This window comes from Ambystoma mexicanum, chromosome 8 (genome assembly GCF_040938575.1).
Source record: "Ambystoma mexicanum isolate Mex_15411 chromosome 8, UKY_AmexF1_1, whole genome shotgun sequence".
Lineage (NCBI taxonomy): Eukaryota > Metazoa > Chordata > Amphibia > Caudata > Ambystomatidae > Ambystoma > Ambystoma mexicanum.
Window position 1 is genome coordinate 83,100,015 of NC_090929.1, and position 20,597 is coordinate 83,120,611.

A 20,597-nucleotide genomic window follows, 5' to 3' on the forward strand; every position below is an offset into this window, starting at 1 on the left:
ACCCAGGTCGCTGAAGGTCAGCAGAGGAACAATATCCCCTTTTAGCTCCTGCAGCTCCCAATGCCAAATGCTGTTTTGGGGAGCTGAGAAGTGGGAGTAAAATCCTGACAGTGCATTCTGGGACTGGAAGGCGCAAAACCCTTTTTGAAAACTTTGAGGAGAGACTCGTGCCTGGCGGAGGGAAGTCTCCGTCATGTACTTTGCAAAAGGGGTCCGAGCCTGGCAGATGGAGACCTTTGGGAGCAGGGTCTGTGCCTGGAAGAGGGAGGCCCTTGGGAACTTTGTGAGTTAACCAGGCACAAGAGATAGAGTAGCCCGGTGCCACATGGGCGCTCATTCAAAGGTCTCTGGCTGGTGCCCCCTCTCCCAAACCAGTAGAAATAAGTACCAATAGGGGTGGCCGGCGTGAGGTGTCAAGGTGGTCATACGATGGTCAAACCAAACCCCAGGTACAGTCGAAAGTCTTTGACACGTTGTGGAGGCAGATGTGAACCTGACTGAGGAATGCCTGCTAATTGGTGTGAACCCTAACACACCCTAGAACATTGTGATGAATGAACTGTGCAAAGCCTGACTGGGGGCTTTAGAGAAAGCCTGACTGGGTGCTGAGACCCGGACTTAGGTAAAGGGAAGAACCTAAGAGGTCTAGAATGACGTTTTGTTTAAAATGTGAACCCGATGGAGGGATGCCAAGAGAAAGCTAGGGGAACAGAACCCCTGCTTTCTGATGAGATTTAGAGATTGTGAACTGTGGAAAGTGTGAACCTGACTAAGGGAATTGTGAAAATGGTGTTTGTGCCCAGTTGAGGGGATCGCCGGGCGAACTGTGATATTGTGAAGCATGCACTTGCCATAGAATAACAGAGTGACCCAGCAAGACGTGATCGGCCTTGGGAAGCCTTTGTTTAAATGAAGCGCTAGGTAGAGAGTGAGTACCTGTAAGTACCTAGGTGGAGTGGTCAGCTGCCAATAAATATGTAAGTGTAGGCCCATTGTGGCATAGGCCAGTGGGTGCTAAGGCAAGAGCTGGGGCAGACAGAGACTGAAGGTGATTGGGTGGCGAAGGCCAGGACCCAGGAGGACACATAAGGGCCCTTGTCACTAATCTCAGCAACTGTAGGGTTTAGCAGAGGAGGGAGGAAGGGTAGGAGGAGGTGAAAAGGAAAGTCTTGAGGAGCTTCCGGAATTTTAGGCGATCCGGCTCAAGAGGAAGGGGGAGGCCGTGCCATAGGAGGGAGCCTGCTGAGGAAAGAGAACGGCCACCAGCGTACTGTCTAGCGAATCGCTTGACACACAGAGTTGGTGCCGGAGGAACCTAAAGCTCTAGAGAGAGAGTATTTAGTAAGAGCAAGTCCCGGCCCCAGACAGCCTTATGGATGACGCAGAGGGATTTGAATTTGACTCTTGCAACAACCGGGAGCCATTTGGGAGTTTTATGGGCTGGAGAGATGCTGTGTCTGGGCTTGAGACCAAGGATAAGTCTTGCAGCCCTATTCTGGTTTAGCTGGAGGGGTCGTAGAGAAGACGAGGGTAGATTAAGGAAAAGGCTATAGTCTAGCCTAGACAGAACCAGAGCTCTGGAGACATTGAGCTTCTGGGGGAAAGGAAGAATTCATTTGAGGTGGTGGAGTTGAAAGTGGGACTTCTTGGCAACGTCCTGAATATGAGGGAGGAAGGAGAGAGAGGAGTCGGAGATGATAACAAGGTTTCTGGCTTCAGATGAAGGAGAGGGGGGAGAGCCCATGGAAGATGGCCAGAGTGAGCGGAAGAAAGAGGGAGCAGGAGTCCCAATAGGAAGGATCTCAGTCTTGCTGGTGTTGAGGCAGAGATAATTGGAAGTACACCAGGATTGGATGGCAGATAGGCAGTCTGGAATGATGGAGGAAGTAAGGAGAGGGTCAGAGGGAAGTTTGAAGAAGAGTTGTGTGTTATCTGCATTCTCTACTTCCTTTTACTAATGCTATCATTCTCTTTTACTCACTAGCGCTCGGTACCACCCTCTATTACCACTCTACTGCCTAGTTCTCTCCCTCGCTGTTCCCACTATCTACTGTCTTTAGTCCCAACTACTACTACTACCTCTGCCACTACTACCACTACTGCTCCAATACTTCTACCCTACCTCTACTCGTTACACTCTCCACTCTCACATACAAACATTCCACAGACCCCCCTCCTTATAATAGTTTCCACACTCCTTTCGCTTTTGCCTCCTCTGGTCTTCCGGATGTCGTCGACCACCTCCTGTCCTCACTCAACTAACTCACCCTAAGTCATTAGCATGCACCTACTTAAATACCCCACCCCGTCCCATGATTGGCCTTTTACCTTAACCAATAGCTTATCTGGCACCAGGGGGGTGTCATGGGCAGTGCTAAGGGAAGACTTAAAAGGGCTTGTAAGCCCCACCCCATTCCAACATGGACCCTAATGGGGTCCAGGGGCGTTGTATGTAAAAGACCTCCATGGGCCTTTTAATGTAATATTTATCCTTGGTGTTGTAGTGGAATAAAAGGCCTTTTAGGAGGCCTTTTTTTAATCATTAAAATTCCCTGGTGGGTTAGTGGAGGCTCCTTGTGTGCGTAGGCTCCAGTAGACAGTCTACTGGAGCCGCGCCGTTATTGTAGTTGATACGGCACCCCTTGGTGCCTAGTCCGTCATTGCCGTGCCCTGCGGCCGGTATTGCAGTGTTTGCGGTACCCCTTGCAGTGATGTGGACTGGGGTCTGCTTGTGCTGAGGCTCTGCTGCGGCGGCATTGCCTCCTGCATGCTTCATGTAAGGAAAGGTGGGAAGGGGTTTGTTCTCACTCTGGAATTGATCGGGTGTTGGGGTGAAGCAGGCACCCACCTCCTCCAAGGTGAGGCGGGCTCCCTCCCCCTTCCAAGCAGACCCTGTCACAGTTCCCTTTTTTCAGTACCAACCAGTCCCTCCCTATATAATCCTATTCCCCTATCCTTCACCTCACCCCACACTTCTTAATTCACCCAGGCCACACCCATCCCAGCCCCCACCTCCCTGATTATCAGAAAGTGATTGACCAGGTCGACCTATCTGTCCTTTGACTTGGCAACCAGCCTAGCCTCCGTACCATTTTGTAATGACTAGTAGGTCCGCCAATAAGGTGGTAGCCGAGAAGGAGACTCATTACCTGGGAAACATAATGACAATTTAGAAGCTCAGTGACTGGGCTGCCACATGTCCTGATTTTTGGAAGACAGTCCCTTTTCTTGACATTGTCATGCACTTTCATTTGTGTAAATGCTTTTTTTGCTTGTAGAAGACATGTTGGCTTTCCCTTGAAGTTGTCCAAATGTGCCTCTATGCTCATGAAGATTCTGGCTGTCTGCTTCTCTAATCGCTCCCGACCCGCTAACCATCATCTGCTTTACCCATACTGCAGGTTATTGAAGAGTTGGCACCTGGAGCATTTGGGACAGTATTTATTGTGGAGGAAAATGCATGTCACAGAGAGAAATTTGCCATCAAAAAGGTGAGAGTTGGTAACTATCTTACATTGTGTACAGGACCTGCTGTGGTTTTATACAATCACCAGGATAAACACACTCCATATTCTGCTGTCTGCATAGAACAACCTACAACAGCACCAGGAAAGTTATGGCACACATGATTGAGGGTTTCAGACTGCAGTTTGTTTACAAATTCAGGATTGCATTGATGTGTGTTGAGCGCAAAAAGGGATATTACCTTGAAAGTTACATACAAACTTAAGGAACCACAAAATAGTATATGAAGGGAGATACGATGAGGCGGGGTAAATTGTTGTTCAAGTATCTTTTATTTTATGAACCCGCCCGCAGATGCACTTTCCTCCAGCTCGCAACGGTCCTCGCTTCTATCATGCGATGTACGGGTTTCAACAATAACAAGGACTTGCGTGACAGATGCAGGACCACGAGTCACTACAAACATTCTCTACAACAATTCTCTACATACCCCCCCATACAATAACAAAAAGATAAACACAAGAATAAACATAAGCCGAAACAGATAACATAGGCTGAAACAGAAACTCCTATATATTAACCTGAAAACCAAAAAACACAAATGATTTCACTAATCTACATAATCATTTGACCATACATAATCATTTAACCATGCTGGTTTAGTGCTCATCCTTTGAGCACCCACAACATCTCCATTATGATTTGTGATATTCCCATTTGTCTGCATAGCCCCTCCGCTCAATCCCACACTTCCCTTTACACCACCTTCACACATACCACCACTCTGCAAGTCTATCTCCTCCCTATTCGCACCACTCACACCAATTGCTTTGGCAATTCTTCTTTTGGACCACACTTCTCCTCCTTCCAGGATAACCACACTTCTCCTTACAACAACTAATTATTTTGGGCCAAGAAACTTACTCTCAATACACTTGTTCTTAGGACCTGGGATTTTTGACACAAACAAAATCCTTAACTTTCCATTCGTGACTCTTCACACTTTCTCTTCTGTCAAACTGCTCTTTATTCTTTTCTTGTCCTGGTACGATGAGTCTCATAATCTCTTTTCCGTCTACTTGAACAACAGTCGCCATACCTAACCACCCTGGACAAAGTTTTGTCCCAGGTTCCCTTCCCTTGAGTGAGACAAAAGGTGAAACACCAGTAATTGAATGCAGCGTGGTCACATAGTACCATGGTAATAGGTTTAGCACCTCTCTCCATGGTTGTTTCAACCGCAATACCATTTGTAATCCCCCTTTCCAATATCTGTTAATTCTCTCTACCAGGTCGTTTGCTCTAGGATGGTATGATGCAGTTCTAGTATGTTCTATACCATAACTCCTTAAGAACTTCCTAATTGCCTCCGATACAAACTGTACCCCATTATCAGACACCAATTCTGTCGGGACTTCCTCTTTGAGAAAAATTCTTTCTAGGAACAAAATCAAATCCTTGGCTGTCACTTCTCTGACTGCTTCCCATTCTATCCTCTTAGAATGATAATCCACCACAACAACCAAAAATCTCAAACCCTCACCTAAACCTGCAATAGGGCCCATAATATCCACTGCCAATTTCGTCCACGGTTGGCTTGGTACCGTGTTGGGAATCATTGGAGTCTCTCTAATGACTTTGCTTTTATCACTCGACTGACATGACATAAAATTCTTCACATGCTTTTCTGCCATCTTATCTATTCCTGGCCACCAGTAGCTTTGTCTTAACTTTCTTTTCATGGCCCCTTTCCCTGGATGCCCCTAATGTGCCAGTTCCACTAAAATGGCTCTAAGTGTTTCCGGTGGTACTACATATTGTCCCCTTCTTAACTTGCCTTCATAGATATTTAAATCCTCCTTGATTTCCCACCACACATCAAACCTTCTATCAAGCACTTTCTTATCTGGCCATCCACCTATAGTCCACTATTTGATCAAATTAAGGTCTCTATCAGAACATTCCTCTTGTAACCACTTCTCCTGTTCCATGGCACTCTCAACCTCTGCTACCACAAACTTTTCCTCCTCTTCAATCTTAGTTTCTTCTTCCTTTCTCACCGGTAATCTGGATAGGCAATCTGCTACCACATTCTTTTTCTCCAGGTAAATAGCTTACATCAAAGCGATATGTTTGGAGGCCTAAACCCCACCTACTTATCCTGGGAGACCCCAAGGCCCACCTACCACTCTCAAATAATTGTACCATGGGTTTATGGTCAGACCTTACAATGAATCTCCTCCCCCACAAAAAATATTTAAAACGATTGATTGCCCAAAACATTGCCAAAGTTTCACGTTCAATAACTGAGTAATTACACCCGGCTTCCCTTAGAGCTCTTGAAGCAAAAGCTATAACTCTTTCTGTGTTATCTTTATTATATTGCAACAAAGTTGCACCCAAGCCCAACACACTAGCATCTACCACTAGAACACTCTTGTCTGTAGGATCAAACTTCCCAATCGAAGGCGCTTTACTCACTCCTTCCTTAATTTTGTTAAAGGCCTCACCACACTCAGGACTCCATACAGGACTCTGGAATTGAGTCTACAGTGGCTCTAAATGAATATAATCTGGTTCACAGACTGAATGCCTGAATGTCTGCTTCACAGGATCCCTTGTATGCCTGTTTTCTTCAGTTTATCACTTTAATAGTCTTTGCTTTCAAAGCAGGCTTACAGGCTCCCTCACTGTTCCTGTATAATCCCTTGTAAACAATGTCCACAGCTTGTAGAGCTTGTTTTTCCAATTTCTTCTAATTAGCCAATAAGAAAGCTGACTGCTTGCTGCCAATTAACAGCCAGCTCCTTCCTGTGTCTAACACAACACGGACAAAGCAGTATGCGTGTGGCCACCCATTAGCTGCCTCCTTTCCTTCCTCCCCCTTCTCCTCATATCATTGGCCAGCCGTGTTATCTGTTTCAGCTGTCCGGAGGGGGAAGGATTCCGAGCGTTCTGCTCCTACGTGGTTGGGTCGGGCATGTTGTAGCAGCGTAACTGCAGGGCGGCTTCCCTGCGAAGGCTCCAGCGACTACCGGTGGGGAGACGGGACCAGCCTCACTGCGGCGCCCCCTCAGTAGCCAGCCTTGGCTACGAGGCTGACTTCATGCTGCTCTCCATTCTCCGTGGCAGGCTCGTCATCGTGATCCCATCCTCATCGCCACTGAAGGGAGACACGATGAGGCGGGGTAAGTTGTTCAAGTATCTTTATTTTACGAGCCCGCCCGGAGATGCACTTTTCTCCAGCTCCCAACGGTCCTCGCTTCTGTCACGCGATGTCTGGGTTTCAACAATAACAAGGACTCGCGTGACAGACACAGGACCACGAGTCACTACAACCATTCACTAAAACAATTCTCTACAAGTATCCCTGTCCAATTTGATCAGCCAGTTTCCACACTTATCTTCACACCTGAGAATCTTTGTGGAAAAACAACCACAGATCCAGTGGATTGGTCAATTGGCCTTATTATAAGTTGGAAGGTGCGGTAACATGCAGCGGTAATACTGTTTACTGCTGCATTACGGAACCACCCAACTACAAGTTTGGGGGTAACGTGGAGGAAAAATCTCCAGCAAGAAGCTGGAGTTATTTCCGCTACCTTACTGCCCAGAATTGGCCAATTCTGCAGTATTACCACTGGTGGTAATACTACTGAAATCCCCCATGTAGTCCTATGAAAACCAATTAATGGGGACTAACACCACCTACCACCACTTGTAATACCGCCGGACCAAATGGTGATAACGGTAATACGTTTTAGTGATATTTCTGCAGATCTACTGCCGAGATGCCACCAAACTTATGAGACCCAATGTCTTTAATAGCAGTCAGCAAAGCTACCATACACAGGAGCCCAATGACAAAACAAGACTTGGCGCAGCACCCCCCCTTCCTCCAGGCACATAGCTTTTATACAGGAAAGCACACATGAATTTCAAGGGAACAGGAGGTTTAGACATGGCCTATCTTCAAGTACCAACGTTTCATGTGAATGGACAGGGTCTCAGCGTATAACTCTTAGGCAGAGGCTGCGTTCTCATGCTCAGGAAAGCATAATCAGGATGGGAGAGATTTTGTGATACATTTCTATTCTTTCTGCACAAGCTACTTCCACGTTTCCCATACAGGTTGGGCATATTGGCCAGCTTACTATATGACCACTTTTGTGTGCTGAAGCCACCTTGCCTAGTAAGGCGTTGCTCTAAAACACGCTTATATATGCCAAAAGAGAAACCAGTCGGAGGCGAGAACTGCACAAACGAGCACTGCTAGGCTCTAGGTTGTAAAGCCTACTAGGTTAGGACATGCGCATTAGAGCATACGGCTCACACAGCAATGGCAACAAGGCACTGTTAAACATTATTAGGCAGCAAAGTATCTGAGGAGTTCATTAAAACATTTCAAAACCCAATTTTCATCCCACAAAAAACTGCTTGGTTAAGATATGATATGATATGGCATTTATAACGCGCCTATACACAAGTGTTTCAAGGCGCGAATTGTCAAGAGGTGTGTGATCATGGTAGATTTACATGATGGAAGTCGTTTCTGATCAAATTTGTAACTTTAAAGTGTTGAGTATTTTATTCTGTTATTAATACTGGAGAGAAACCCCTCAATGCTCACACCAGAGAAAATACAACCCACTAGGGCAAAAAGGCGCATCACAGTTCCTGCAAAGGAGAGCATGCTTTATTCTCATAAAAAAACAAATACGTGATAGCAAAGGATTCTGCTGCCAGGGAGCGCTCTGACGAAATCGGCATAAACAGCAGATTATAAGGACACACTGGGCCTCATTACGAGTCCGGCGGTAACCGTGCTGGAAAAACCGGCAGGTTACCGCCGGACTCGTATTATCATTCCGCCTCCGTGATTCCCGGAATCACAGGGGCATTACGACCCCGGTGACCCAGGAATTCCGGAGGCGGAATTGTGTAAGTCCCCATTCCCATGGAGTCCAATAGGACAGTTTTATGGTCAGTGGTATGGGACTGACCTGTACTCTAGAATGTAGGGGTCCTGGAATAGGGGCATATGGGCACTATAACTTAGGGTTTGGGCTGAGGGAGGTCAGAGGCCTATGCCCTCCTTCTCGTGGGATAACTGCTCACAGGGAGCTCTCGGCCCCCTCATGGCCTTGTAGGGGACATTCCTTCTGAGTTACACGTGTTAGTATGCGACAGAGATTTATGAATCCCTGTGGATTTGGCCTTTCCCACTGCTGCCCAGGCTGCAACCAACTTTTACATTCACACATGTATTTCTATGTTTCGTGCCTGGGCCTACTGCCCTGGCTACATTGCAGCACCAGGCCTCACTTACAAGATGGTGCTGCTGTTTTCTTGGATGGCGTTCCATTTTCTAGTGCAATCTACACTCAGTCACATACTAAACTACCTACAATGCAGCTTCTATTGGTTCCCCAATTGAAACCATCATCATTGCACCACTGGGCATTGCTTTAGCATAGCATCAAAGTCCCATCTGGCAGGTGCAGAAGATCACCAACACAAACACGATCACTGTTACCAATATTTTCATGATCGCCCCCATCCACAAAAGTGCCCAAGAAAATAGGTTGTCGAACCAGTCGCTTCTCTGAATGCCACCTCTGTTTGCATGTGGGTGCCAAGGAGGTGCAGGCCCTCTGTTATGTTCGTGAGGGACCATTTGTCAGTGTTGTTTGGAGGCACGTATGTGCAAAATGAATCGCCAATCTTTTTGCAGACCCCACCTTCCATTGCCATAAGTAAAAACAAGACATAGCGGTTCTGCAATGTCATGAACCTGATTGCTCGTATCCAAATCTTTATAGCATTGAGTCCTTTTTCAGTGTCATTTGCCAACTGTATCACTTCCCAGCGGACGATCTGGAGCTATTTGGCATTAGCAGCTGCTTTCACCCCTGGTAGCAATGATGCGAAAAAAATGTCTTCCTTGCTGTACAGTCTGTATTGATCTGGTATATCTTTGAGCAACTGTCATGAATATTGGGACTATTAGTTGGATCTTCGCCCTGTTCGCAGTTTTTCTTTCTTCTCTTTTTCTGACAGGATACGGAATATAGGCCGCCGTGTTGTTAGAAACCAAAGGGTTTCTTGCCCGCTAGTCCTCAGGGACTTGTAATCCAGGTGGCCAGGACGCGGCCATCACTTTTGGATCCAGTTCTTGGGGGTGGACCAGTGTGTGAGGATCACCTGGGTGAGGGGTCTTCGGGGAGTGGGGATGAGGCAGCCGATGGTGAGACGTGGTATTCCCCCCTATTTTGTTTATCAAACCATCCTATTTGTTAGGATTCTCCGAGGCCACAACTCTCCCCACCCCATTTTTACACAAACACTGGGTCGAGGAAGAGGGTGACTGAGAGTAACAACATAACATTTCACACATCGTACTGGACATGTCCCGCTAATCGGGTCAGGCAAAGTCAGGCACTTGACTTTAAGTGCATACACCTGATACCAATTAGCTCTCCTCACACTAATAAAAGGTAGAATCCAAAGACACAGTCGGAGTAAGGCGGAACACGAGTACGAGCAGTGATTCTGAGATGAAGGCAAGCCTACTGGAGCAGAGCGACGGACCAAGGGACGAGAGCTGCGGATCGAAAACCCCAAGAGTTCCCTACTGGAGGTTGTTGCCTCTGACAGGCCACAAAAGACACGTGGAGAAGGCCAGATCTCACAAGCGAAGACTCCATTGTCTCTCAAGGACGCCAGCGATCCTCCGGGTGAATGTCATACTTGGGAGGCGAGGCCAAGCCTGTGGTACTAACCTTGGCCCGTGAATTAGAAAGCGCAAAAACAAGAAAGAGATGCAGACAAGCAACCTGAGAGACCTGTGTGTGTTAAAGTTTGCAATAGCAACATTATCACAAGTGAAGGCTGCAAACGTGTGGATGAGATGCAAAGAAAGGCAGACCTGTGAGTGAACTTTGATGTAAAGGACATCTGTGAAATCAGTGATACTAAGTAACGGAGTGGACGGTGGAAGGAAGTAGCCCACTCGAAAGGCTCTGTGAAAGGTACATTGTTTAAAGCGATAAAGCTAATGAACAGCAAAAGTGAAATAATTAAGATTAATTCTTAGAGAAGGTAAGAGTGAAACTTAAACTGAGAACTTTGAGTCGAAGGCGGTAGTCTGAAAAAAAAAAACCACTGACATTTGAAAGTCTTCAACATCCGAAAGTGGTCCGAGCATGACTGAGGGAGACCCAAAGTATAATAAGCTTGGGGAAGGGAGTCCCCTTGCAAGTTTGTGTTGAACTTTATCATGAGAGGTCTGAGCCCGACAGAGGGGGGACCTTTGTGAACTTTTTGGTTGAAACATTATTTTGGAAGTCAGGAAAAGAGGCTTTAACGTGAAAGGCCAGATGGACCTAGATCCACATTTTGGAACTGTTCATTGTGTTGGAAACTAAGGCAGTGTGTCGTCCTGCCTACAAGGACAACCTTATTGTGTGAGGTCTTACGTGGGCAAGAGAGCTGGTTCAACCACATTTTCAATTTGGACACTGATTTTTCTTGCAAACATTTCTCCTTTTTACTCTTTTTTTGTGCAAGAGATAGGGCAGGCATTAGGTTTTGTTAGCATGGAGCATTTTGATTTGACGGACTCCACTAGGACTCCGCTATTTATTATTTGATGGTCGAGACTACTCACATCTTTGTTATAGGGCAAAGTAGGAGTTTCTCCAGCCCCAACAATTTCAATAAAGGTTTTACAAATTGTGTACCCATTGTGTCAGTGTCATACTTGTGATACCATGCCTTCCCTACACTGTGTTACTTTTTTCTCACTTTTAACCTTTACTCGATCTGTGCGGAGGGTGCAGTATTGGGGGCTTTTCGGATGTCTGAAAGATGTATCCAATACCATAGCTCCCTGACCTTTAGAGCCAGGGAAGTGGCATAGACAACGGTGAAAGGACTGTTGTACCTAGGCTCACTCCACCGACAGACAAATTCTGTATGTAGATCAAATCGTCAGGGAAGAGCTGGAGTGATGGTGACGTCACAGAGGTAGATGCAGTGCTGGTTGGATCTTCAGATCGTGGTAGTGCTATCTTTTGAGAAATACATTGTATTGCTTTTGTTAAGGCAGAAAGATAGTCCATGAACTCATCCCCTAGAATGCATGCAGCCTGTGAGCATTGAAGCTCTCCTGATGGGAGATATGGGCGTATGCATTCTGCATCCTCTTACCACCACATGTGGTGATAAGTGATGATCCTTGCAGAGCTGCATGCGCATGCTTCACAACGCCAGAGGAAAACAGTGCCCCAATTTCTTTTTAGTCTGGTGTATAACTTCGACAGTTTGCTCTTCAATAAACCATTGACCCTTTCTACAACTCTGTTGGCACGGGGGTGGTAAATTGTGCACATCCGATGATTGATGCCCAGTAATGCTGTTATTTCCTTAAGCAGTTCATTGAAAAAGTGAGAGTCGTTGTCAGATCTTATTACATTGCACACTCCCCATTGAGAGAGAACCTCCCTGATCAGAAATTTGGTAGGCACATTTATCATCTGTATGTGCACAAGGACCTGCCTCCACCCATCGAGAGAAGGGGAACATGATTACGATCATTTAGTGGTACTCATTACAACTCTCTCCCATATCTGCATAGTCGATGTGTAACTCGCGGAATGGCCCAATCTGACGGGTTAAGGTACCGCAAATGGTTCTCAAGGTGTGGACAGTGCTATGACTGACAAGTAATGCAATTATTCACCATTTTGGTCAGTGCCTCCTGCAGATTGGGACCAAACCAGTCCTCCTGTACATCTGTCGCAATATGATGCTTTGACATGTGGCATGGGTGGTGCAGCTGGTCCAAAGCGACCAGTAGCAGCTCATGTGGCATGACCACTTTGCCTGTTATTTCCTGCCACCACAATAAATCTGTCGGGGACTGCTTACACCCTCTTTTCTGCCACAGATCCTTCTCTTCCTCCTGGCAATTGGTAACGAGTTGTAGGATTCCGGTAATTGCGCTTGTCCCTGTGCTATCACTAGGTATTCCCAAACACGCCATCATGGAGGATTGGGAAAGCACATCTGTTAGTTCGTCAAACAATGCTGCATGGCATGTTGTACCGGGGATCCGTCAGCCCTCCTAAACCCTCTCTGCTTACATCGTGCCAGCTCTGAATGCACCGTAGTGCACAGGCTGAGTCCCTGGGATGCTATAAGCGCCTCAATGAGTGCTATAAACTCTGCCGCTTGGGCCGAATAGTGCATGGGTAGTCTTTTTTGCACAATCATTTCGTATTCTCCATCCACTAGGCTGACAACTGCCGCACCAGTATGCCACAAGCCAGTCCCGTTGTCAATAGTTTCTGACCCATCAACAAAGAGAACCTCTCCCCCCTCGAGCGGGCTGTCTTTTGCTTTTGGTACATTGTCTTCTTCTCCTTTGAATGTCACACAGCCATGCTCTGCAAGGACTTCGTTGGTACACAGTGCTGTGAGGAATGTGGCAGGGTTTACATTGTATCGTACTATGTGTATGTGTGGTCTGGACAAAATGACCTTGTATGCGGATGCCCGCTGTGTGGTGAGGGTTGATTTGGACCGCTCAAGGATGGCAAATACTGCATGCTCCACGTACACTGTTACTGAACATCCCATGACAATTGTGGAGCTTTTCTCAATTGCATATGCTACAGCCGCAACCACCTGTTCGCAGGGAAACTGGCCTTGCATCACTGAATCTTGCACTCCACTGTAATAGGCTAATGGCTTGTGGCCCATAGTGCTTTTCCACATGAGCACTGCAGTCATCAGTTGGCTATTCGAATGGGAAAACAGGTAGAACTCTTCGGTACAGTCAGGGGTTGCTAGTGCTGGTGCAGTACAGATAACCTCTTTTAGTACATTGAAACTGGTAACCATGTCCTCAGGCCACACTATCTTTTTGTCTGTCTTTTGCGCTTCTTTGAGGCCCTGCAACAGGGGTCTGGTATATGCAGCATAATCTACAATCCATGTCTTGCATTAATTGCACATCCTGAGAAATGTCTGCATTCCTTTAACCATTTGTGGCTAGGGGGCATTGTGCACTGATGCAGTGCGTTTTGGTATTATTTTCTTTCCATTAACAGATATCAATTGACCCAAATAGAGTGCCTCTTGGAGACAGTACAGTAGCTTCGCTCTGTCTACTTTGTATCCCTTATATGCTAACAGCTGCAAGAGAATGACAGTCTCACTTCGGCACTGTTGTCCACTGTCACTGCACACTAGCAGACCGTCAACATATTGTATGATGGTACTGGGCACTTGGATGTTTCCTAAGTCAGCGTGAAAGATTCTGTTAAAGAAACCGGGGGATTCCTAATTCCCCTGTGGTAGTCTTGTGTTTTGAAACCGCATTTGCCATGTGTAAAAAACAGGATGAGGTATTGTGAGTCTGGATGCAAGAGTATAGAAAAGAAGGCATTCTTAAAATCTGCCATAGTGAAATGTGTTGCCTGTTTGAGGATGCTGCACAAAATGGTTGCAGGGTTAGGAACTACAGGAAATTCTGCCTGCACAATGTCATTTAGGGGGCAGAGATCCTGGACCATTCTCCAACTCCCCCCTTTTTGCCTTTTTTATCGGATAGATCGCCGTGTTGCATAGGGAGTTTTAGGGCATAATAATTCCCTGATTTAGGGATGAGCAAATGGTGTCTCATATTCCCTCCACTGCTTCCTTGAACAGTGGGTATTGTTTAGCTCGGGGCAGTACTGCACTTGGTTTGAGTGTTATTCGCACAGGTTCTGCTCCCTGCAAGAACCCCACATCGTGGGCACTGGTTGTCCATAACCTCTCTGGAACCTGCTCTAGATCTTTCTCAGTGAAGGAGGGCAGGGCAATAAGGACCATCAAGGAACATTGTACTTTGCGATATTGCACCATCATCTTGTAGGGAATACAAATAGCCAGCACTATTTCTTCATCATCAGTCCAATCTTCAAACAACTTTGCATCTGTTACTTCTTTCAAAGGTACTGTTGGATCAATACAAAACACAGTATGCCACTTGCACCCATCAGAATCTGTCCCAACCAAAGCAATCCTTTTTCCCGACACCCCCAAGCCCTGCAGATCCAGCGCAAGTATAGTCCCTGCTACAGGTTCTGGGATCACAACGGGCCTAAAGATGAAATCAGATGGTACCCACCAACATGCTTTACCAGTTTGTGGCACTGCGTCAAATAAAACCAGGATCCCATAACCAAACATATCAGGGTCAACAGGGATGCTACGAACCACCACCTCTCCTCCCCTAGCCTAAATGATCACCATTGCTCTCATTGAACACATCCCTGGAGTGGCACATACTACTACCCTGATCTGTAAAGGAGATGGTCATGTTCAATTTTCTCAAGAGATCACGCCAGAGCAAACTGACCGAGGAAGTCTCTGTATACAATAAGGGTGCACGCACCACTTTTCCTCCTATTTTGATTGCTACTTCTTCAGTGTATGGAACAGTGGTAGCAGCCGCAGAGAAGCCTTGCGTGTCGAGAGTTTCACCTGATTGTGGGAAGTTTCCCTCACTAATGCATGATTTGGTGACACCTGTGTCGACCATAAAGATGAATTGCTTGTTACCTATCTCAGCGCCCACCAAGGGTTCCTCGTCATGGTGGGTAGCCATGTACAAGACTGGGCACCCAAAGGCTTTCTGTGGACTGCCCTAATCAGGATATGTATTGGTACCTGGGAACATTAATGGGTTTCCTCCCACGACACTCACCCCCCCTGTAAGGTGCCAGGGTTCCATTTGGAATGGCATTATTGATAGGCATTTGACTGCCGGATGGTTGGTTCGGATGTGCTGCTTGCATTTGGGTGTTAGGCGGGGCAGGTACTTGCATCTGTGGGGCCACAGCAGCAACTGTGTGTATGCCTGGTGTATTTTGTATGGTATGGAGGTGGACATACGGGGCGGGAAGAGGTGTTGCTGTGTGGGTCCAGGGTGATTGTATGGATTGAACCCTGCCCAAATCTGCTTCTACATTCACTTGCAAAATACCCCCACTTCCCACAGCTCCAACACTGAGTGGGTCCTGCTCACCATCTAGACCCCATCCCACCAAATCCACCTCTGTCCCCTCTTCCTCCTTGGAACCCTCCTCCCCTGCCTCTTCCCTGTTGCTGATCTTCTTGGTTCCACTTTGAGTACTGTGGCTGAGGTCCACCGCTCCACTGCCCCTGTCCACCGCCAGGCCAGATGGCTGCTTTTCTTGCATCCGTCCGTGCTGCCGCCTGTTCTGCTTTTTCTCTACCGGTATCACTTCCTCTGCCTGCAACCTTTGTGTTGTTTCCTTCTCCCTCTCTTTAATCCGTTTAGAGTGGTATATAATTATAATCTGTATTTCGGCCCACCCCTTCACCTCGATGCCCACTATCTTCTCGAGTGCTTTCTGTACTTCCTTGGGCAACCCCCTTTTATAACAAAAAGAAATGAGAAACTGATCGGGCTCACTGGTCCCCCTGTTTCAGCTCTCCACATCTCCTGCACTTTCAAAATATATTGACTGTGGTCTTCATTATCTCCCATTGTGTACTGCATTATAGACTGCAAGTCTGGCATGTCTGGGTATGTTCGCTGCAAGGCGTCCCACACCTGTGCCCTGATAGTATTAAAAGGTGCCTCATCATGCATTTCATCATCTAACTTTACTCCCAGATATCCCGCTTTAAACCACACATCCCCAGCCTGATCTCCCACCATTGCTACACGCAAGCTTTTTGTCTCCCACAGCAAGAGAGATTCCAGCGGTCTGCTTCTCGAATGCATACATCCACTTCCCAGCCCCCGCTGTGAGGGGCGGCTGCGCTTTAATCAAGTTGTTCTTATGCATTTAGTCCCAGGGTATATGCTGCTCTCTCCCGGGGCCTTTATGTAATAGTGGTAATTGTGTGCCCATGCCTTGCTTTGCTTTCTGTACATCGATTCCCTTTTTTCTGGCCCGCAATCCACCCAAATCTGTTCCTCAATTACTAAGGTCACAAACTCTGTACCCTTGGGGCAGTTTGCGATGCCTCCTGTGCCTTTTCTTCATCCTCTTGTTCATCCACGGTGTCCCATTCTCCTTCCCTCAAGTCTCTGTCTGCACCTTTGCCAGACCTCACTGTCCCATACCCCACACTCCTGCGATATTGTAGTGTTAGGTGTTGTTTGATATGGGGACAGTGCTGTGGTGGGTGAAGGCACATAGGTCGGGTTGGTGTACACCATGGCTTGGGGGCTGGTGAGCGGGAAGAGCCTCCCCTATGGGCAAGGGCGGCTGTGTGTCTTATAGTGCTTTTGATCGGACTACCTCATGGCAGGGCTGCTGCCACCCTGGGAACTGCACTCATCATTGTCCTCTGTGTCCTCTACCATTTTTCACAACTATAAAATCTCTTTCCTCTTCAGTATCTTTTTACCTCTGTATTTGGCTGCTAAAAACATGGACATGTGTTCCAATATCCCTCTATCGCTTGTGCCTTGCTCTGGCTATGGGCAGGACATTTCCCCCTGTGTCTTCACCACTCACTGGCAGTGATACTTTTCAATCTTTCAATCTTACTCTTGTACAATGGCAATGCCTCTCTCTCTCTCTCTCTCTCTCTCTCTCTCTCTCTCTCTCTCTCTCTCTCTCTCTCTCTCTCTCTCTCTCTCTCTGTCTCTCTCTCTTCCCATATACTTAATACAATAATAATAAAAACATGGTCTTAATACACTGTGCTGCACCAGCCCACACCAATCTACCCTACGCTCTTTGTTTCCACACTCGCCCTTCTCCACACATCGTCCTCCCTGTTCTCCCACTTGCCTCGTAAAACACTCCCTCGTCGTTGCTCCTGTATACCACTGCGGGTTGATCGCTTGGGACTAGTCAACGCAGGTGGGCGCGGCCCCTCCAGAGATGCGGCCTGCAAGCCTCTGTTTTTCGTGGAAAATCTGGGATCACGTTAGGATCCCCAAAAATTTAGAGACACCCCTCAATGATCACACCAGAGAAAATACAACCCACTAGGGGAAAAGGCCCAACACACTTCTTGCAAGGAGAACAAGGTTTATTCTCATAAAAAATACATACGTCATAGCAAAGGACTCTTCTGCCACAGAGCGCACTTATGAAATCAGCATAATCAGCCGATTATAAGGACACACAGCATTTTCAATGATATAATTTACATGGGTTACAAATCCAGGTAGCTGGTTGTTGTGACCCTATACATATATGACCTGCTTCATAACAGATGCCAGGCCATTGGCCCCAGCTTCTCCTGTCCATCTTCTTCTATGTGGGCTGCTTCTTCGCACGTCACTGGGCGTCAAGTTTCTTAATTAGCAATTTGAAATACAAAAAACATTGCACTCTATCTGTGACCTAATGTGCATCTTGTACTGCAGACATGGGCGCAGAGGCTACTTTCGAGGTCACACTATCTTACAAACCCCAGCTCGATCCCAGATGTGTCAGTGCCATTCCAGTTCTTCCCACCCCAGGCTTAGATTTGTTACTTTCCCTCCCTGGCACCTCACAGCACAAATCACAGGGGCCTGGGATATTCTGCTATGAGCTGTCTGATAGACTGGAGGTCTAACAGCTTTGTATTTGTATTTGTATTTTGTATTTGTAATGCGCCGACAGCACGTGGGCATCAGGGCGCAGAGAGACAAAGCCATAAAACGGGTAAACACTCAGATGGAGGCTGGGAGGTAGTTACATCGAGGAATTACTTGAACAAGTGTGTCTTTGAGTTTTTCCTAAAGATTTTGTGATTGGGTTCTAATCGCATTGTCACTGGGAGGTTGTTCCATTGCCGGGAGGCTTGGACCAGGAAAGATTTCCCAGCACCCTGGGCACGGTTTACAGATGGAACCAGTAACTTGCCTGATGCTTCTGATCTCAGGACCCTGTTGGGCATGTAGCGAGTGAACTTGGAGCTGAGGTACGACGGTGCTGCTCCGTAGAGACATCTATGCACCAGCGTCATGTATTTAAAGAGGGTTCTCTCCTCGACCCTGAGCCAGTGAAGAGCTCTTCTGCTCTCCGTAACATGGTCTCTTCTGTTAATCCCTTTTACGGCCCAGACCACATTTATTTCCATTATCTGGCATTTCTTGATACATTTTTTAGATGCTTCCAGCAATAATGAGTTGCCGTAATCATGGCGCGCCTGTATGATGGCCCTGGCTATCGTGGCTGCGTTATTCTCATTGAGGAGCAGGCGGATGGCTCTCACGAGCCTTGTGTAATAGGCATTATTTTTATAGAGATAGTTTGTCTGAGCCTCAGTCCCCAGGGTGGATTCCATCATCATCCCGAGCGTTTTTACATGAGAGACTACTTTAATGCATGAGTCTTTGATCACAAACTCCTCATATTCTGTTACAAGCTTGTCCCTCGCCTTGCTGGAGCCGAAAATGATTAGCTCAGTTTTTTTGCTATTTAAGCACATCCAATTTTCTTCCATCCATTTATCAATCAGGTCGTACAAGGTCGTGATCTTGTTCTTGTCGGTAAGGTAGTCGCCCTCCAGTTCTAACACTAACTGTGTGTCATCGGCGTAATTGGTAAAATAAACACCGATGAATTCTAAGACACACAGATATTTCATAAAGAGGTTGAAAAGGAGAGGGGATATACTAGCTCCTTCCAAGACCCCTGCACTAATGGGGGTAGGAGTTGAGAACTTCTCTTCCCAATATACTCTGGCTACTCAATCTGTGAGGAACGATGCCAACCAGGCCCGGGCCACTTTAAAGCATCCAGCTGTTTTCTTCAGTACCTGTTGTAGTAATGGGTGATCCACAAGGTCAAAAGCAGCACTTAGGTCAGGAAGCATTAGTATCCCTGTCTTACCCTTGTCCATTATAGAGAGCATTTGTGATTGCAAGTCTAGCTTTGCGGTTTCCGTGCTGTGAGCAGCACGGAAGCCCGACTGCTGCTCATGCAGAATGTTGTTGGCTTCAGCATGTGCCTGCAATTGTTCTGTGGCAATTTTGTCCATAGTTTTCAGGATAAAATGAGTGTTAGTGATTGGGCGCATATTGCCAGGGTCCTTGGGATCCAGCCCAGGTTGTTTTTAACAATGATGTAATGGTAACCTTCTTTATGGCTTGAGGAATCATGCCGTCATCGAAGGAGGCATTGATTATTTTAGACAACACTGGGGCAAACAATTCCTTTTTTTCTAAAATTAGTTTAGGAGGGGTAACATTTTCTGCACAGGAGGACGGTTTCATCTTGGCTAGCACCTTCACCAACTCAGCTTCGGAGATGGGTTGGAAGTTACATTTGTCTGACTTAAATGGCTGTAGTTTGGCCACATTGGGGAGATAGATTTCTTTAGTGTTTTCTCTAGCCTGGATGATGGCTTCTCTAGCCATCATGTCTGCAAAAGCCTTTTTCACATGTTCACAGTCCTCCTCTGTGGGTGTGTGGGGGGGGGATTTGGGTTTCTCGAGCGATTTGAGGATGTCAGAGAGCTTGCTGGCTGAGCTGGGAGCAGCTTCAATCAGCACGTTGTAGTTGTAAACCCGCCGCCACCGTTGTTTCCATGCCGGGTGATCACAACTCCTGCAGGCGGGAGGTGATGTTCCCGCCAGGTCTGACCTGGCGGGTTTAACACCGCCCGCCTGCTGGCGGACGAGGAAACACCGGCAGCATTACGAGATGCTGCCGGGGTTTCCATGATCCCCATTCCCATTGAGTCCCATAGGACTCAATGGGAATGGGGATTAACACCTTTCCGCCTCCGTGATTCCCGGAAAACCGGGGTTGTAATGCCCCGGTAATTCCGGGAATCACGGAGGTGGAATGGTAATACGAGTCCGGCGGTAACCAGGCGGTTTTACCACCGCGGTTACCGCCGGACTCATAATGAGGCCCTATGTTTAGGTTTGGGTGCGTCTTGCAGACATTTCAAACATAACTTTGAAGTGGTCAGACCAAATGCAGGGCTGGGTTGTTATATTCTGAATGGTGATATTCTGAGTTACAACCCAATCTAACTGGTTGCCTTTCATAGTAGTGGGTTTGTTGTTTTGGATAGTGTAGTCAATATTTTTTAACGCCTTTAGAAGGCCGATTGCTTTCTTATCCATGGGGTTTCTGCACCACCTGTTG

General features: G+C 47.0%; 1 protein-coding gene across 1 annotated transcript in view; it reads left to right on the forward strand.

The window, feature by feature from the left end:
- The window catches only part of STKLD1 (serine/threonine kinase like domain containing 1), a 595,840-nt gene that overhangs the window by 40,311 nt on the left and 534,932 nt on the right, over positions 1-20,597 (forward strand). The window contains exon 2 of the mRNA XM_069609351.1: positions 3,402-3,491. Coding sequence (XP_069465452.1) covers positions 3,402-3,491 — 90 coding nt within the window. The remainder of the gene's footprint in view (positions 1-3,401; positions 3,492-20,597) is intronic.